The sequence below is a fragment of the Akebia trifoliata genome, chromosome 12, assembly GCF_017979445.1.
Source record: "Akebia trifoliata isolate Shusen 1 chromosome 12, ASM1797944v1, whole genome shotgun sequence".
In the NCBI taxonomy this organism is placed as follows: Eukaryota; Viridiplantae; Streptophyta; class Magnoliopsida; order Ranunculales; family Lardizabalaceae; genus Akebia; species Akebia trifoliata.
In genome coordinates, this window is record NC_141386.1 from 8907032 (window position 1) to 8925639 (window position 18608).

Genomic DNA, 18608 nt, shown 5'->3' on the forward strand with positions numbered 1-18608 from the left:
CACCTTCAACCTTGAGATATGTTGACCTTTCTATGGAAATTGGCCATGTGATGAAAAAATTGTGTTATTATCACCCTCCTTAAGCCACCTAACCCTTGATTTTTTTTCCAAGAGACTTCATTTAGAGTTGCCACTTTCTAAAATTGCGATCTTAGATTTCTACTCTTCTCATCCTTCCCTCTCAATCCAACTCCCCCAACTCCTCACTCCTATCAAAGAAGGTCTATCTAGCCCATTAGCTCTTTAAGCTTTGCATCTACTGACACAAAGCATTCTTTATTCTACTTTTTCAATTTTTCTTTGAGAGCTTTCAATTTGCATCTAAACACCACTCTCGATCTTCCTTCAAAAGGGAACTTCTGCCATCAAGACTGAATCAACTCTTTGAAATTAGGATAAAGCAGCCACATGTTCTCAAAGTGAAAGGGAATCGAGCATCTTCTAATATCTCCTACCTTCAAACAGATTGGGCAGTGGTCTGAAATTGGATTCAGAACCAATTCTTGGACAATATGACCGAATCTCTCCTCCCAATTCGAAGAAATCAAAAAAACAATCCAATCTATTTAGAATAGGAACCTCTAGCCGATTTGACCACGTGAACTTCCCCTCACAAAGAGGAATGTCTGAAAGATTATTTCCATTCACAAAGTCACCAAACTTCCTCATTCGAACCGTCAACCTTAAGCCCCCCAATTTCTCAAACAACAATCGAATGACGTTAAAATCCCCACCAATACACCAAGGCAAACTCCAACGCACTCCAATGCCATCCAACCCTTCCTAGAAATGACGCCAATCACCATAATGAGATGGACCATACACCCCGAAGAAAACCCACTGAAAATCTTCACCCATGAGTTTACAGAAAACCCAAACCGAGAATGCACCAATCAATTCTTCCTCCACTGATACAAACTCTGGTTCTACATGAAAATGATGCCCCCAACAAAACCTACAGAAGGGAGAAAAATACAATCTCTGGCACAGATAATCCACAAATCACTAATGATATAATCATCCACCTGATCTAACTTGGATTCCTGCAAACAACCCTATGAGTAGTTTCAATTCGCAAAAAAGCCTTTACTGTCGCCCTTTTCGAACTCTCATTTAACAAACGAACATTCCAAGAGATAATTTTAACATTCATCGTTAAGTAACAATCTTTTCCAAGCCCTTCTTGAGTAGGTTGATTTCAAAGGAAATTCTTCAACATCCCTTTGAAATTCTTGAACTTTTCCTGCCCATCTCGTCTTATATTTGTTTGATTTACTAGATTCAGCCTTTGTACTCACCTCTCCAACTTCTAGCAATGAGTTTGCAGCACAAACTAAACTATCAACACATAGGAGAGTCGGTTCCAACAACTTCCTACCTTCTGGCATCATACTGACCTTACTCTTCCAACAAGCAATTACCTTATTCATACAACCACTAATTTCCTTGTAGTTCTTCATAGAAATACTCAATATGACCATAATCTCATCTCCTTCTGACATGCAGGACATTCCCATTGTGAGTCACACTGACCACATGTTGGTGAAAGAACAATTCGTCAAATGTCGCATGCTCTTGAACAGCACGATTGATCATTGGAAAGTTTTCAAGAACGCAATTCTCAGAAAAGTCCAAAGAATTCTCTTTCTTGCACAAAGTATGAGCCGTAATTGGTTGGAGAACATCTACAGCTAAACGCTCCTCGACTCTTCCAAAGCAAAATGAGTCCAAAAAACCAAGTCAGTTTCTAAGACCTTTTCCTTCACGGTCCTTGATTCTTCATCTTGTGTGCCTTTGTACAGCAAACAACTTCTGGGAGAACAAGAAAAAACCACCCTACCTGATTGCACCCACTGACCTTCTAGAGAGAAGACAAGAAAGGGAAGCTCTAGAAAACCCATTTGTGACAACCATAGCTGACTTAGATAGATCTTTGGCAGAAAAGATTCAACGCTAGAGCCCTCGCAAGGTCTAAGAGGGAGGAGCACCAAAATTCCTCACTTTTGTTGAACCTTTAAAAACCTCTGAAATTTCTTTGTTCTGATTCAAGAGGTGGAAGAGAACCACTTTTGATAGGCGCATGGGCTTCAAAGAAACTAGACCGAAATGAACCTCGGGCTCTTGAAAAGGCCCATCAAACTAGCCTGAAGGAAAGTCCACCCCAGAAACAAAAACAGAAATAGGCTGAACTAAATCTGTTTTGAAACCCATTCAAGGTAATGGATTGGGCTCTTGAATAGGCTCACACAAAGCCTGAGCTCCGAGTCCCTCAAAAATGTCCAGCTTACCTCACACGAAAATTGGGCCCAGCTCTATATCAAAGTCCACCCACTCCCTCGTTTCATTTACCGAGTAAGAACTTAAGGTCTCAGAAATGTGTGTCTCGTCCAAGTCCGTCACGTCATCTCTCACAAGATCCAAAGAGTTCGTCAAAGCCAGCTCAATCCCCTTATGTACCATAGTCTCATCAACTTCAAGAAAAACAGCTAGATCCCTTCGACGTGTCAGCTCCAGATCTTTTGAAAAACATTGTTGTGCGAGGATAACAGCCAGCCAGATCTGCTAGGTCCAGCGTCATCTTTCCCAACTGGACGCCAAACTTTCTGCAAGTGCTTGGGTAAGTACCCACCACTAGGCCCTAATTCGAACTCACCTTCAGATTTTCATACGCCAAAAAAGTTGTATTTTCTGCCCCCATACACTGTTGGACATCCTCCATGAAAAACAATGGGGACCCTCCATCATCAAAGCAATTTCTGACCAATTCCAACCCTACATCAAACAAAATCCTTCTGCAACCACTGCGAGAGTATGAGGAATCTTCAATGGTGCAAAGCGGACTTTAATTCTCGCACCCAAAAGTTCTTTTAAGTTTTATTGTTACCTTTTCAACCTCCAAAAGACCCCCTAGTTGATCTCCAATCTCTTTTTTTGATCGATGGTCTCCAATCTCTTTAAAAACCTGGTTTGACCAAAGATGAAATGGTAAACTGATCATCTCCACCCAAGTCTTAGTAGTCTTCCACCTCTGAGGTAAGCCATTTATATCTGCAAACCAGCATTTTAGGCTTATAATATAACCATTCGAGGAGATCTCTTTCAAGCAACAAACAGCCTCCACCAAGCCAGAATTATCCGTGAGCAAAATACCTCATCAAACCCCAGTTCAATAAGGGCAATTTGACCACCTTAGGATAAACCATGCTCAAGGTATTGCACCAATCCCCACAACTTACCAACAGCATCACCGACTCACATAACTGCCCATCTCCAAAAACCAAAATAAGAGGACGATCTCCACCCCTTAGATTTGGGTTCCTTGTTCTTCCTTTTGGACCCCCAAGTACTCATTTTTAGCAAGTCTCCCTCTTTAGTCCCATCTTCAACAAACTCAAATGATACCCACTTTCCTTTTCCTTTATCACGAGACCGTGATTGTTGCTCCACCTTCTCCTTTCCTTTATCAGAAACAAGAGCAGCCCCAATGATTTGGCTAGAGAAGGAATCTAAGAAGGTTTCCCCTACTTTTCTTAAAGTCTTTGCAATATCCTTCCACCCCAAACCTTCATCGTCTTCTGGAATAATCTAAGGCTTGAGACAGACTTTAGCAACATAGACAAATATTCCCATGAATCTTCATGTATTGTTCGCACCTCCTACCGCCAGAATGACTCTTCCATCAACCGTCGACTAAGATTTGAAAGATCTCTCTGGGGAAGATAACACAACCTCCTCCAAGGCTCCAGCCAACCACAGAACCTCTGCTTTAAGAAGAAAAACCGACAAACAACCTTTCTTACCCCTTTCAATAGCCTCTACCACCTTCCTCCATTGCACATTCACCTCAAAACTTTTGTTGTCCACTTGCACCAGCTCCATTTCTAAATTCTCCACAACATACTCCTTTACCCATGTGTGAGTATTGTCATTAATTATTTTTATTGCATTTACTTTTTTGGTGGAAGCTTTGGTATTTTGTAACTTATTTTTATTGCATTTACTTTTTTGGTGGAAGCTTTGGTATTTTGTAACCTTCTAGCCACCTAACTTGAGAATTGAGACAAGCAAAACCAACATATTATTCCTATCAAGACCACAATTATTAATTCATCTTTCCCCAATATTTTTCTTTCTTGTTCATCCTTGAATAAAGCACCTCATCTTTATTATCTATGCCCCCTTATCTCATCCAAACAAACCCTTTTGACTCACCTCAATTCTATCAAACACCTCTTCATTTTTCTCATTTAATTTCGATCATAAAGAAAATCTTCATAAACCCCCATCAAAACTAAAAGGAAAATCATCCTCATCCCTATCATTGGGGAAGTCCCCACAAAGGTATTATTGATATGAAGAGCATATTGCCAATATCAAGAACTCTCTGATCCCCATAAGAGCACAATGCCACACGTCATACTCGTGATTGAGAGATCACACTAATGAATATCAATGATGCCCCACAAATAAGGAATAATATTATTATTCAAGATCCCTTTGTTTCTAAAAGGAGACCATGTTAGGTCTCCAAAATTTGATCAAGGCCTTCATAATGGATCACCTATCTTCACTACTATGCCTTAAAACACTCCACAAAAAATATTTGGATTCATTTATAAACATATGAGCATAATAGCGATGAGGTTTTTCAGATGTATGGATTGTAAGACTAGGAAAGATTAAATCGAAGAATTTGAAGAAACTTATAAATAATCGCAAATCGCAATAGGAGAGAACATAAAAGAAAGATGTTTGAGATTATTTGGGTACGTACAAACTACAAAGAAGACCAATAACAACACTAATGAGTGTTTTTATGCAAGTAGAGGGACCTAAACAATGAGAGGGAGGGAGAAAATGATATGAATGGAGATAGTAAACAATACAAATGAAGATAACTACTTTCACTTATGATTTGACCCAAGATTGAGCTGAATGGTGAACAAGCATTCATGTTGTCGGACCCAATTTTGGGGATAAGGACTAAGACGACCACAACGAGTTGACGACAACTAAACCGAGAAAACTCTATTTATCAAAACTCTCCCTATGTGGAGGATTCTCCCTATGCCCTTCAATCCATGAGCATCTTAACTGTGACACACCAATTGTTAACAAAATATCAAGCAGTGTTCATCACAAAATCAGTTTGTGCATACAAAATTATTGCAAATCCTACAAGCTGCAGAGATAAATAAATAACTGCAATAACCTAAGAGAATAACTTACAAAAGGAACCCACTCAGAAGTCCTCCGACGAAGGTGAAGTACTGGAAATTCTGCAACAGCACCAGTTTTGCTCCATCTAATTTTATACAGTTCGGTCAATATACTGGCCCTAAACTTTGATGAGAACTTCATGGCTTTAAATTTCCCACGACCATCGGTGCGTAAATTGATTGTGAATTCCTGAGAATTTTCATCCCGCCCTAAGATCGGAGCTGCACCCTCATAATCACTTGCAACATCATATGAATTGGTAACCAAAAGAGTTGATGGATCCAACGTAATAATTGCAACATTCGAAATGCAGAGAATTCTTTTGTACCTCCCACGCCATGAGTGCTTCACTACCATGTACCTAGCCAAATATTCAAGTTCTTCAGCGGGAGGAGGAGCCACAGAAGACTCTCCAGAGGACGACTGATGTTCTGAAGCAGAAGAAACGTGCCTGCTTACAAAATCCATTTGAGGGAGGAATTCAAGGTAATGGGTCCGACGCGCGTTAGGGCGAAGGAAGAACCAGAATCCCAAGCCCTCCGCTGCCGGGCTTTTATGAGACTGATTCGCCCCCAGCGCTTCCAAACTTTAGCAAATTCCTCTAACAATTTCACCTCCAACAGATACTCAATCGGTCAACCACCTCCAAACACCGCAGATCGTTCATCAATTTTATTTCCCAAAGAAAAACCCTAGAAACTTCAAGAATTGAATTCGTCCCCAGAGCTTCAAAACTTCACAAATTCCTCAAAGAATTTCACCTCCTAATGATACTCAATCGATCAAGCCCTTCAAAACACTGATACTCAATCGATCACACCCTTCAAAACATAGCCAATCCTTCATCAATCATCCCAGAAAGAAAAACCCTAGAAATCTCAAAAAGACCTGAATTCTTCGGAAACACTACATTCAGCGATGGAAAAGATGATCTGAAAATTCTTCAGGGATTTTCGACATCAGATCCAAAAGATTTGCAAAAGCAAATGCTCTTGATGAAATATAAAATCAAATTGAGTTCCTCAAACAAACCGATCAAAACCACTAGGGTTACTTTTTTTTCACCAGATCAAAATAAAATAATATAAAATTGTTTCCGCTATTTTTCCAAGTCTTAATAGAGAATCGGATTAGGCATGTGGAAATTTTGACATTAAATTCGGATTAAGAAAAAAAAAAAAAAGATTGATTCTAACAACAAGAACGGCACTAAGTGGAAGAGAGAGAGGAGGATATAAAAGAGAAACCCACTCGTTTGCTAAAGAAAGCTGGTCATGACCATGCTGGCAAACAAACAAACCTTTGGCCTTCAAATAGGGAAGATTTTTGCTGCAATTCTCTTTCGCTGTTTGAAATTTATCGACAGTCAAAATAAGCCACGTGGCATACTCTTTAATTCTCACCACCTGTTGGCCCCACATGTCAGCCGGTTTGATTCAAGTATTTTCTATCTGAAATCCGAGATTTTTCCATTCGTGTGGGGTAGACTTCATGTCACATGACACGTTGTCATGAGAATTGATATCATCTCATGCCAATCACCAATTCTTAGGTGGTGTTTGTTTCATCTTCAAAACATAGTTTTTCGCGCTTTTTATGGTTTCTAAGCGCAAAAAACGAATGTGATGGTGTTTGTTTCGGTTTTTTTTTTTTTTTAAAGTCGCGATTTTGAGAAGTGGAAAAAATGTGTTTTTTTTTATTGAGTTTTTGCACAAGCTAAATCACCGTAAAACGATTAGAAGAAAATGATCGAAATACCCTTCATATGTTTACCATATCCCACCAATATTAAAGTGAAAGATGGTTTCAGTATCTCTTTCTCTCTCTCCCTCTCTCTCTCTCTGTTCGAAGAAAACTATTCGAAGAAGACAACTAGTTTTTCTTTAAGACCTTTCGGGTTCAAATCTCATTTATTCGAGATACCCACTTCTAAGGTTCAAGGGCAAGGCAATCTTATACAATGAACCTTTTTTAAGGTATTTCGGGTTTTGCCTCATACATTCGAGACACCCAACTCAAATGTCTGGGCATAACACCCATACAAAGGACTTTTTGCTTTATGTCTCGTACATTTGAGATATTTTTATAAATCGGGTCTTATAAAGACCTTTGGATTTCTTAAAAGTCAACTTAATATGTTTTCCTTTCATAGTTCGGGTATCTCAAAGACCTTTGGACCTTTTAAAGGTCAATTTAGATTGTAGATTGGATATCTTAGAACTTAGTATGCTTTCTTTTCGTAGTTTAGGTCTCTCAAAGACTTTTGAACTTTTTAAAGATTAAATTAGTTGCATTTCCTTTCCATAGTTCGGGTTTTCAAAGACCTTTGGACCTCTTAAATGTCAAATTAGTCGCATTTCCTTTTGTAGATCGAATCTCTTAAATACTTTTGGACCTCTTAAAGGTTAAATTAGTCACATTTTCTTTCCGTAGTTCGGGTCTCTCAGAGACCTTTGGATCTCTTAAAGGTTAAATTAGTTACACTTCCTTTCGTAGCTTGGGTCTCTCAAAGACCTTTGTACCTCATAAAAGCCACCTTAACATTCATTTCCTTCTTTTTTGCTTCTTTTATCGCTTAAGGGTCCTTAGTAGAACATCTTAGATTCATCTAGGATAGTTCCTCACATTCCTTTAAGTGTAAAAAAAAGATAGAGAAACAATAAGGGGTCGCAACTAAAATCATTATTTATTTTAAAGTTTTTCAGGGTTTCTTCTAATCTCACTATGAGAGAGGCTTTTTATTGACTCAAAATAATATATATATATATATATATATATATATATAGGGTCGCGTTCCTACGACCCCCATTACGACCCTCATCGCGACACACGAAATCAGCCATCGGATTTAGCGCAGATCAGCGGTCCAGATCGCATGTAGATTTAAATTCGATTGTAATGTAACAAAGTTTGTTATTTACAAACGCCTCCCCGTTAAAAAAAACCCAAAAATAGATCTGATTTCTTCTTCGTTTCTGCGTTCGAAGACACACAGATTCAGCTCCTTCAGATCTGATTTCTTCTTCGACAGATTCGTCTTCTTCTTCACTCTCTTCCTCTTCGACGTTATTTACTTCGACAGATTCGTCTTCTTCTTCACTCTCTTCCTCTTCGACGTTATTTTACAATGTTTCAGCACAAATCGATCTCCATCTTCGTCCTCTTCAAACTCACATCTGCGACAACCATTCATCACCGTCTTCCTCATCTCTCTCTCTCTCTCTAACTAGTTGCGAAGAAACGAAGACAGAAACCCAACTCGTCCACCCTCCCTCTGCTGGAAACGAAGACAAAACCTCCTCGAAGATACCCAACTCGGCTTCGTCCTCATCTCTCTCTCTCTCTCTTTCTCTCCAACAGAAACCCTAAGGTAAACCCTTAAATTTTATTTTATTTCATATTTTTATTTCATTTGTTTTTTTTTATGTATCGATTATGACGAATCGTATGAGTTTCTTGCAATCGATCTCCATCTCCATCTTCGTCTTCTTCTTCTTCGATTTTTATGTGTGTTGTTGGGTAGCATGGGTTTTCTGCCTAATGGGTTTTGGTTTCGGTACATTGTTCATTTTAAATGTGTTCCTACGACACATATGGGTTTTCTGCCTAATTGGTTTTGGTTTTGTTACATCGTACATGGTATGATACTGCAAATGGGTTTTGGTTTTGGTACATTGTTCATATTAAATCCCAAAACATGTTTTTCCAGTAAATTCATCATGTTTAGTATCAACCAATTCATTCAAAAATTACCAGTGAAATCGCTGGTAAGGCAAAAATTACCAATGATTTGCATGGTCTTATTAGTCCAACTCCTCAAGGAACTCCTCTTCCAATCGTTTTACTTGGAAACGTACAAATTCATTGCCTATTTAATGTGATACTTTGTTTCAGTCCAAAAATGCATTACTGTCCACTTTCTTGTTTCTGGATCAAATTGTCTGGCTTGGGAGAACTGGCATCTATAAGGTACTGTTTTTATGTTCCTTCCATTATGTATTCCTCATAAAATATTTGCGGGGAAAAAAAAAACTTAATTATTTTATTGGTACTCCAGAACAAAGCACGTGCAGAGCTAATTGGCAGGATCTCTCTTTTCTGTTGGATGGGCTCCTTGGCTTGTACCACCTTGGTTGAGGTTTGTACCATCTACATTCCAGCTTCAATGAGAAAGATTTTATACATAGGAATGTGAATAAATGAACGTTTTAGCTTTTGATAGAATACCCATTCACAATATGATCCCCAACTTGAACTATCTGTTTTGTTCCTCTCTTTTCTATATGAAGCTTGCAGAACTTGGAAGCCTTTCAGCATCAACGAAGAAGTTGGAGAAGGATCACAAGAACATTGATAGCTAATCAAGTATGTTTAGCTTGATAGTGCAGACTTGTTTTAAAAGTGTGACCCTATCATATCTTCTCCTTCTCCATTTTTTATTCCAAAGATTGGTTCTTTTTTTACCGCCTTCGTGAATGCAGAACGAGCAATACTACAACAAACTCAAAAAATCAAATGATAGGACTTTGGCTCTCGTAAAAGCCGGTATGGATTTGGTGGTTGCGATTGGGTTGCTTCAACTAGCACCTAAGAAAGTCACTCCCCGTGTAACAGGAGGCTTTGGATTTGTCAGCTCATTGATCTCTTGTTATCAAGTAAAGGCAAAATCCCGGTTTGTTTCTATATCTATGGTTATATAGCGCAGAGTTTGGGTGATGAAATTTGTTATGTTGTGCAGTTGCTTCCTTCCCCACCGAAGACCAGGACACAATGAAAGCGGGAGATTCAAGCTTCCACACCATGAAAATAGACAAGTTCCGCTAACTTGACAAATGTTCTCATTATTCAGTTACCCTTGATTCAATGAAGTTGTGCTTGAACAGGAGATCTCAAAGTTCCATTCCAATAAGTTGACTCTCATACTGGGTGTAATTCAAATCATTGTTAGTGAAGTTTGTACCATTTATTGTTGCTAAAAAACTGGTTTATCTTGGTCCAGTTGTGGTTAATGGGGTTGCTATGCCCATTGAAATCATTCTAACTAATTATTGAGGATGTATTGGATTGCAGCCATGAGATTGTTGGAATTGTCAAAGAGGTTGGTTCCAATGTTGAACATTTTAAAAGTGGTAATCATGTTGGAATGGGAACTTACGTGAACTTGTGTAGAGATTGTGAGTATTGTAATGATGGGATGGAAATCCATTGCTCAAAGGGTTATATTTTTGGTACAAATTGTTTGATGAGTTGAGAGTTGTATTTCTTGAAGTTTTTTTTTTCTTTAAATGGGACTCTTGTGTTCGGGTTCTGATTAAACTTTTTTTTTTCCTGTTTATGGTAGATTTCCTGAACCTCCTTTTTTAATTAAAATTATGTTCATAAAAAAAATCATCTAGTCCCATTGTCTTGGTTAGGGGTACATTCAATATTATTTTGAACCGTACACTCAAGGCCAACTAGACTAGTTCGCTTATACTCATACTTGTGCAATTCTTATTTAATCAGTGTCAAAATATCATTAGGGCCATTGGGTTTTGTGGATTACATAGGTGAAGGGTTGGATTGCAACATATAAGGGCAACCACTTGAATTTCGAATAAAACAAGATCATTTTTGCTATTATTGTTGAAGGGGCGATAGTTGATTTCAAGCAAAACCATGGGGTGGTGTAATTTCCTGTGTTATAATGAAATGTTAATGTGTCAATTTATTAACTGTCTAAGATTGTATTAGATGAGGAAAGCTACTTCCCCAATCTGTTCTCAACTTTTGAATTTAATTAGTGATACAAATGAATGGATTTTGCAGACAACGGATATTTTAAACCATCTTCTTGGCCTTCTACATTTAATTGCTCCATGAGTAGGGTGTGCTGCAGTTGTTTGATGGGGCACCGCTCAATAGTGAACCCTTTGGCTTTTGAGTGACTTGTTTCACATGGCAAGTACTTGCTTGGTGCACATAATTGTATGCATATTTTCCCATCCAGCTTTGTTCCTTTCAAGTATGAGGGTGCAGCCAATGATCCCAAGAGTTTTGGTGATGAAACTAGAGAAGAAGCATCCTCTGCTTTTATTAGTTTTAGGTTTAAGTTCATAGTCCATGCCCAAATGACTGATGGTTGCTCAAGTGGATAGGCATCCTAAATTTATTTCTTCACTTGGTTAAGAAACTAAGTATTTCAATAATTTTTTTACATAAACTTACGCCTTTTGTGAATTGAACCCACCCAACAAATCCAAAACACTTGAAACAAGATGTAAAACAGAATAACGACTATATCGAAAACAGAAGCAAATTGTGCAAGGCTTCAAACTATGCAAGTTGAAGCTAGTTCCAAATTCAATTTTCGAAACAACTTGCTATGCCATTGCCTCTTATCACCATGAATTAGTACATCTTTAAACAAATCAAACAATGACAATAGTTCTGCCATGCTTCTTTGTTCCATAATGTTTCACTAAAAAAAACTAAAGCAATACAATCTAAAAATCTTTAGATAAAAATTTATAAAAAGTTCCAATGCAGCCTTTTCATGCAAAGTGCCTGACATTTGACAGCCACCTCAGACCCCTATTAGCAGAAACATTCATAATCGCTTACCACATTCATAGGAAAAGCTAATAGAAAAACCGTTAACAATGATGGCCAAATAAGTTAGGATATATGACCAATATAGTCCAAATGCGACATTCACACTTACATTGAAGTATCAGAACAGATTCATGTCACCCAATTAGTAGTATCCTAATAACGTATGTAAGTTGAATCATTAATCCACTAAAGCATCACAATCGCTTACCACATTCAGAATCCCTTTGGGTTCAGTCTCCTTCACAATAAAACATACTGCTCATACACTATGGGCAATATCTATCCATTCTTTTTCTCTTAGTGGTTTTGGGGGAACATCTCTGAGGGTGTTAACAATGTAGAATCCAATGTCCCGGACTTGGCTTCTTTATTTGAGGCGTGATGATGCTTGAGTAAATCTTCTCATAAGTGATTTAGATAATCCTTAATAACAGTACTTATTGAAATAAAGAAGGAATACTTAATAATACTCTTTTAACTCAAGAGAACACTGAGAGAGTTGAAACAAAAGATGTATTGCACTCTTCAACATGAATTGAATCTCGAGCAAATACAAAAACTGAACGAAACTATAACCACATGACTAATTAATGAGAAACTAGGAAGTAAAAAAATCCAAAACTTCCCAAGACTTAAATTATAGAGAATAGTTCACAATGGAAAAATAAGCAACCACTTTCCTTATTTTACAGATTCAAAACAAACTATAGGAATGCAAAAAATAAAAAATAAAAAAATGAACAATATAACCAACATAAGTGTTGCTAATGGCCAACAACATCATCTCTTATCCTATTTACATAACCAACGTAAGTATTGTTTTATAATTGGTTACCGCTCATTCACTAATATACAACGTACAACCTAGAGAGTTGTCACAAGGCTGGAAACAATTTGTGACCTTTCCCATCAAGGCAATAGCAAATCTTCATCACCATTTGCTATAATTGGAATAGAAAGTGCTGCTACAACATTAGCAATCTCACTCCACTTAGCAGGATCCCATGGCCTATCTGCAACTTTTCTGCAAGTTATCAACATGAAGGCATGCGATCATATTTTGGAAGGAGTCAGAATGAAGTCAGTCCATCACTAATGAATGCAGTAAAACTCCAAACAGCAGATCAAAGGAAAACGTTAGTCAATAAGAAAGCATGAGATGTTGTCACATAGATACATGAAGGTGCTGACAGTAATAAATATCCACATCCGTCAATGTAACTACATATATAAGAATGATAGCTATAGTAGGAGGAAATACCATTCAAAAGTCTGACAAGAAACAAGCTACTAGCATTCATTGTGGATTGCAACATTGGCCCGATGATAAGGGATGGACAAACTGTTACGACATTGAGCTCACTTCTCTTTGCATACTCAAAAGCCTGACTTTCTGCTTCCGTTTTGGATAGGCAATGCCAGTTCTAATTCCAAATAGAAGGAAGTTAAAGTTTACACGAAACAACCCTATCTATACATAATCCAGAATCAGATTGGTCATGGGAATCTAAAATAAAACAGAACACAAACCTCCAATGTAATCCATTTATAAGTAAAAGTTGCAATAGTGAATGTGGAATCAGTGATCTAGTCAATCTTAATAAAAAAAAACGTTAAAACACTATGATACATACAAAACTTAGTCAAGAAAGATAATACAGTTTTTTCAAGATCTAGATAAAATTGAGTCCTTTAGAAGCTCAACATGAACTCATTTGAAAGGAAGCGATAATTGAATGACATGTTGCCTTATATTGACAATAGCTTGTGAAAACTATATGTCGTGATCTTAGTTGCATGAACATTCTATCATATGTTATGGTCCTCGTCCCACTTCCTAAAATAGTTCTGATTCCCCACTTCCGCACCCGATTCCACTTCGTGCAACTAAGACCTTGACCACTAAATGACTACAAGGACTTGAATTATATTGTAAAAGCAATGGCTAGTACAATTTTATACGGCATGTAATAAATGAATTTTTTGAGACAGTAAAACTCAAATTATTGGTTTACAATGGGTAGTCGACATTCAATACAGACAATTTTACTCAAAATCTAACATTAAAAATTATTTTGCTAGTTACTTACCCCAATTGTCTTGCAAGCTTCCTTGTCAGACCAACATGATTCATCCATGGCTTGATCTTTTGGCCAACTTGGATTCACCGTAACAGCACCGACAGATGACACAACCACAACCTTATTTACTTTGGCCATGGAACTCGTCTTTAGAACATTAGATGTACCTGTCACAGCAAGCTCAAATTATGGAAACAATAATGGGAGCAGTGGTCCCATTTAGGGTGGGGGCAACCTAATTGAGGGCCCCTACAAACACGGCGAAATACTGAAAGGCATGGGAGTTGTTGGGTTTGCTGGAGTTGATGCAACCAGGGCGAAACGTTGAAAGGCACAAGGAGTTGGTGGGTTTGCTGGAGTTGACACAAACAGTCCGAAAACCATATCCAACATCTAACGTACTCATTATAGGCTGAATGTACCTGTTCAGTAAAGGAAACAACCGATTTCATTATAACTGCCTCACTATAGAATTCCTTTTGCGGCTAAATTATTCAGAACCATAAATTTTTCAGAAAATCCATAAGATTCAACAAAAATATAAAAGATGCACATTTTTTCCAAGTAATAATTTAAAAAATTAAAAATGGACATTGAATGTACAACAGGAAAGTAAGAATGATCAGAGTCCCCTCTACACCCTATTTGAAAAAGAAAAGCCACAACTACACTAAGTATCCCTTGGTTTTAAAAGAAAAAACAAGGGTTTGTGATTTGTTACCTTAGGGTTTCTGTCGAGCTCTTCGTTTCTGTGAGTCGTCGTCTATTCTAGAGAGAGAGAGAGATGAGGAAGACGGTGATGAATGGTTGTCGCAGATGTGAGTTTGAAGAGAAAAAAGAAGACGAAGATGGAGAAGAAGATGAAGATTGTAAAATAACGTCGAAGAGGAAGAGAGTGAAGAAGAAGACGAATCTGTCGAAGTAAATAACGTCGAAGAGGAAGAGAGTGAAGAAGAAGACGAATCTGTCGAAGAAGAAATCAGATCTGAAGGAGTTGAATCTGTGTGTCTTCGAATGCAGAAACGAAGAAGAAATCAGATCTGTTTTTGGGTTTTTTTTAACGGGGAGGCGTTTGTAAATAACAAACTTTGTTACATTACAATCGAATTTAAATCTACATGCGATCTGGACCGCTGATCTGCGTTAAATCTGATGGCTGATTTCGTGTGTCGCGATGAGGGTCGTAATGGGGGTCGTAGGAACGCGACCCATATATATATATCAACAAAATCATCATTTTCTTGGAACTAAAATAAGATTTTTTTATCTTTTTCTTTACTAAAATATTCAAAGCGATCTTTTATACTAAGTGTGTAAAAATTGGGCGTTTAAAGAGTACATGATTGAGAAGAGGAGCTACAACACAAATTTAGTATCATCTAAGGTCCAAGACTGTTATCATGGAACCAACAGATAAAACTTACAAAAAATCCATTTGTTACAGACAATCTGATTGGCAGTTTTCCAGTTAGTGAAGAAGTATTTAAGAAATTGAATGATCAAGTGACATAAATTGGGAACATGCTATCAACACTGATTCAGATTTTGGGGGTTACTCAAGCTATTCGGAATCATGCAAACAATTTAGGACAGTCTAGTCATCAAACACCCGTAACAACCAATTTGATAGTAGTACTTCCTCCAATGGCACCAATTCTTGATCCTACATCAGCATAAGCTCAGAACAATGTGCCAACACTAGTGTGAACTCTAAATCAAATCACGAACATCCCTTCCCTCATCTTTATTCAATGTCCACCTCTACAACATGCCGAGATGATATATAAAGGAGAGTCAAACTAGGTTAGAATGCTCGAGAGGAACTACATCGAGGACAAACTATCAAGTGACATGGATGCGATTATGGAAGAGTTGAACTGACTGAAAGGGGGAAATTCCCAAGATAATTTCGGGTTTGATGATCTATGTTTCCATCTGGACTTCGCACTACCAATGGACTTCAAATGTCAAGAGCTTGAGAAATACAATGACATTTGGTGCCCTCTCACCCATCTAAAACTGTATTGTGGTATTACATGCTACTTTGGAATAAATGACAAGCTCCTAATGTAAATGTTCCATAGGAACTTGAATACGGTAGCACAAAGATGGTTCACTCAGTTGGAGTAGCACAAAATCTAGTGTTTGAGAGATTTGGCCACCACCTTCATGGGTAACTACAAATTCAATATAGATGTGGCGTTGAACAGATAGGGTGTGGCCGTGATGATAAGAAAACCCAAAAAACCATCTGAGAATATGCTCAGTGATAGAAGAAATCCACTTCACAGGTAAAGGCTCTCATGACAAAAATCGAGATGAACACAATGTTCATCTCAACATTAGGGCAACATTACTATACCTATTTCATAGGGCACACCGCATCTAGTTTTTCCTAATTGGTTTAGATTGTTGATAAGATAAATGATGGTTTAAAGTTAGGGATGATTATAGATTGGACAACTCCACATCAAGGTGTTTTATCCAGTAACACAATACAAAAGACACCAATAGCTATGACAAAGAAGAAGGATGAAAGGGTAGGTTAATTACGTGAAGCCAGCCCCAAGCACCAGTTCATTTCCCAATTACGACATCGAAAGCACCCATGACTTTTCAAGCACCACCAAACCTTCTGTATCAAGCATAACAACCCCCAACAATAAATTACAGTTTCAGTTTCAAGCACAACTTAGTAGCAACATCAATACTGTCAACTTTACAATAATAATCAGTACAACAACAACCAACAACAAGGAAGAAGAGAGTTTACTTGATTGTTGATGAAATTTTCAAAGTTTTTGCTTACCCTTGTCAAGGGAGATTATGTTACGCTGAGATAGCCACATCTAAAAGCTGCGAACATATTCGGGTATGACCCTATTACTAACTGTGAATTTCACATGGGAGTCGTCAGTCACCCACATACCGGTGCTGGCAATTAAGGACTGTCGTTCAAACCTTCATAGATTGGAAGTTTATAGTTCTAAATTCTGCACCAACGCAACTTAATATCAACCAAAATCCCATTCTAGCTCATAATGGTAATGAAAATGGTGCATGGTCGACAAATATAGTAAACACAATCTCCGAAGAAGAGTTAGATTTTGATCCTTCATAGCTGATCATTCCAGAATTTTCCTTAAACCTAACACTTCAAGCACCTCAGTTAACATTATCCTCCCTCAAAGTCAAAATAATACTCCCATTCACATCACCACCAGTTTGGAGGCATCATCCTAAACCAAACCTTCTACCTCTCATCTTATCCTCAAATTTTGTCACTCCGTCCAACATCACGCCACTCTCATTACCTTTAAATCCGTTAATAGCCATCATTCGCACACTCATTTCATCCTCGTCCACTACACAACCACCACTTCCCATCTTTCATGTTGAACTAGAACTTTCCCAATTCACTTTCAAAACTCCCAAACCCTTTTCTTATGTATCCAACAAAGCTGTGCCTTGGAGTTATGAAACTAGTTTAATATTCTTAAAAAGATGAGGAAAAGTTGAGGAGACAAAAAATGCTGAGAAACTAGATAAATAAGAGGATCCCAAGGATGTAGACCACATTACTAGTGCAAATAGAGTGGTGAGAACGACTAAAAAATGAGCAACATGGAAAGGAAAAAATCAATGAGAAAAAAATTAAGAAAGAGAAATAGAAGCAGATAGGGATAGAGGTTGGTCAAAGTAGCAAAGAGGTACAAAATGAATAGACTAAGGGTATAGAACAAGTAATTGACAAAGGGTTTGTTGATTCAAAGCAAATGAAACAATTAAAATAGACGATTGAAACATAAGTTATAGTCGATAAAAAACAGGCAACAATCAGTGTAGAAGTATTAGTTTGAGCAAATGAGGCAATCGAAAAAGAAAAGGTAACTGGGACAAAAATAATAGAAATAGTGGTAGAGAGAAAACAACAAAGAAAAGGAAAAGATAGTCATCATAGAAGAACATAACAAACAGGCAAAGAAGAAAAATAAGAAAATAACAGATAACGAGGTAGAAGATTTCCTTAAGCTGATTAAGAAAAATAAATACAGCCTCATAGAGTAATTGAACAAAGTACCAGCCCAGGTATCAATAATAGGGTTGCTGCAAAGCTTAGAGAATCATAGAGAGGCATTATTCAAAGTTCTTAGCGAGTTACACGTGACAGAAGTCACTTCACTTGAGCAATTGGGTAAGATGGTTGGAATGATCGTATCACCGAATGTCATCACATTTATGGTCATATAAAACCACTACATATCACAGTGATGTGCAAGGGTATGATCATTGCTTATGTATTGCTAGATAATGGATTTACATTGAACATTTGTCCTTACACAACTTTGAAGAAGTTAGGCGTAAAACAGTCTCTCTTAAGACCTAATATTAGGCAAATCCGAGCTTTTGATAGCTCAAAGAGATAACTAATTGGTGAAATCAATTTACTAGTCACAATTGGACCCTGCATGTGCCAAATCACTTTTGAAGTGATAAGTATGTCAAGTATTTTCAATTTTCTTCTTGGGAAGTCATGGATCCACTCGATTGGGACAGTGCCATCATATCTTCACCAAAAGGTGAAGCTCATCATCAAATAAGAATTGGTTTCAATGAAATAAAAAAGTTTATTACCAACAGACAGATCTCTGGATGGCCATACATAGATATTGAAGGGTCAGGTGAACATTTCATACATCACTCCTTCCAATT

The 18608-nt window shown here is 37.6% G+C and overlaps 2 protein-coding genes and 1 pseudogene across 3 annotated transcripts in view; 1 reads left to right on the forward strand and 2 right to left on the reverse strand.

Moving 5' to 3' along the window:
• GRV2 (DNAJ heat shock N-terminal domain-containing protein) overlaps nucleotides 1–6430 on the reverse strand; it is a 58306-nt gene extending 51876 nt beyond the window's left edge. The window contains exon 1 of the mRNA XM_086418512.1: nucleotides 5230–6430. Coding sequence (XP_086274638.1) covers nucleotides 5230–5688 — 459 coding nt within the window. The 5' untranslated portion in view covers nucleotides 5689–6430. The remainder of the gene's footprint in view (nucleotides 1–5229) is intronic.
• Nucleotides 6431–8446: 2016 nt separating this feature from the next.
• LOC147388863 (peroxisomal membrane protein 11C-like) lies at nucleotides 8447–10741 on the forward strand (annotated as a pseudogene). Its single transcript, XR_015170991.1, has 5 exons — nucleotides 8447–8590; nucleotides 9115–9189; nucleotides 9278–9358; nucleotides 9510–9875; nucleotides 9959–10741. The product of XR_015170991.1 is annotated as a peroxisomal membrane protein 11C-like (transcript).
• Nucleotides 10742–12420: 1679 nt separating this feature from the next.
• Nucleotides 12421–14952, reverse strand: LOC147388864 (cinnamoyl-CoA reductase 2-like). The gene is made up of 4 exons (XM_086419887.1): nucleotides 14617–14952; nucleotides 13905–14317; nucleotides 13076–13238; nucleotides 12421–12838 (listed from the first exon to the last, which is right to left on the reverse strand). Exons 2-4 carry the CDS (start codon nucleotides 14031–14033, stop codon nucleotides 12780–12782), a joined length of 351 nt encoding a protein of 116 aa, XP_086276013.1. The 5' UTR covers nucleotides 14034–14317; nucleotides 14617–14952; the 3' UTR covers nucleotides 12421–12779.
• Nucleotides 14953–18608: the final 3656 nt, after the last annotated feature.

Bases quoted from the DNA above. Each gene is read 5' to 3' on its own strand.
- LOC147388864 (XM_086419887.1), bottom strand. From the start codon at position 14,033: ATGGCCAAAGTAAATAAGGTTGTGGTTGTGTCATCTGTCGGTGCTGTT. The intron at 13,239-13,904 runs GTAAGTAACTAG...ATTTGGAATTAG, and splicing joins AAGCTTGCAAGACAATTGGG to AACTGGCATTGCCTATCCAA. The intron at 12,839-13,075 runs GTATTTCCTCCT...GATAACTTGCAG, and splicing joins TCTTGTCAGACTTTTGAATG to AAAAGTTGCAGATAGGCCAT.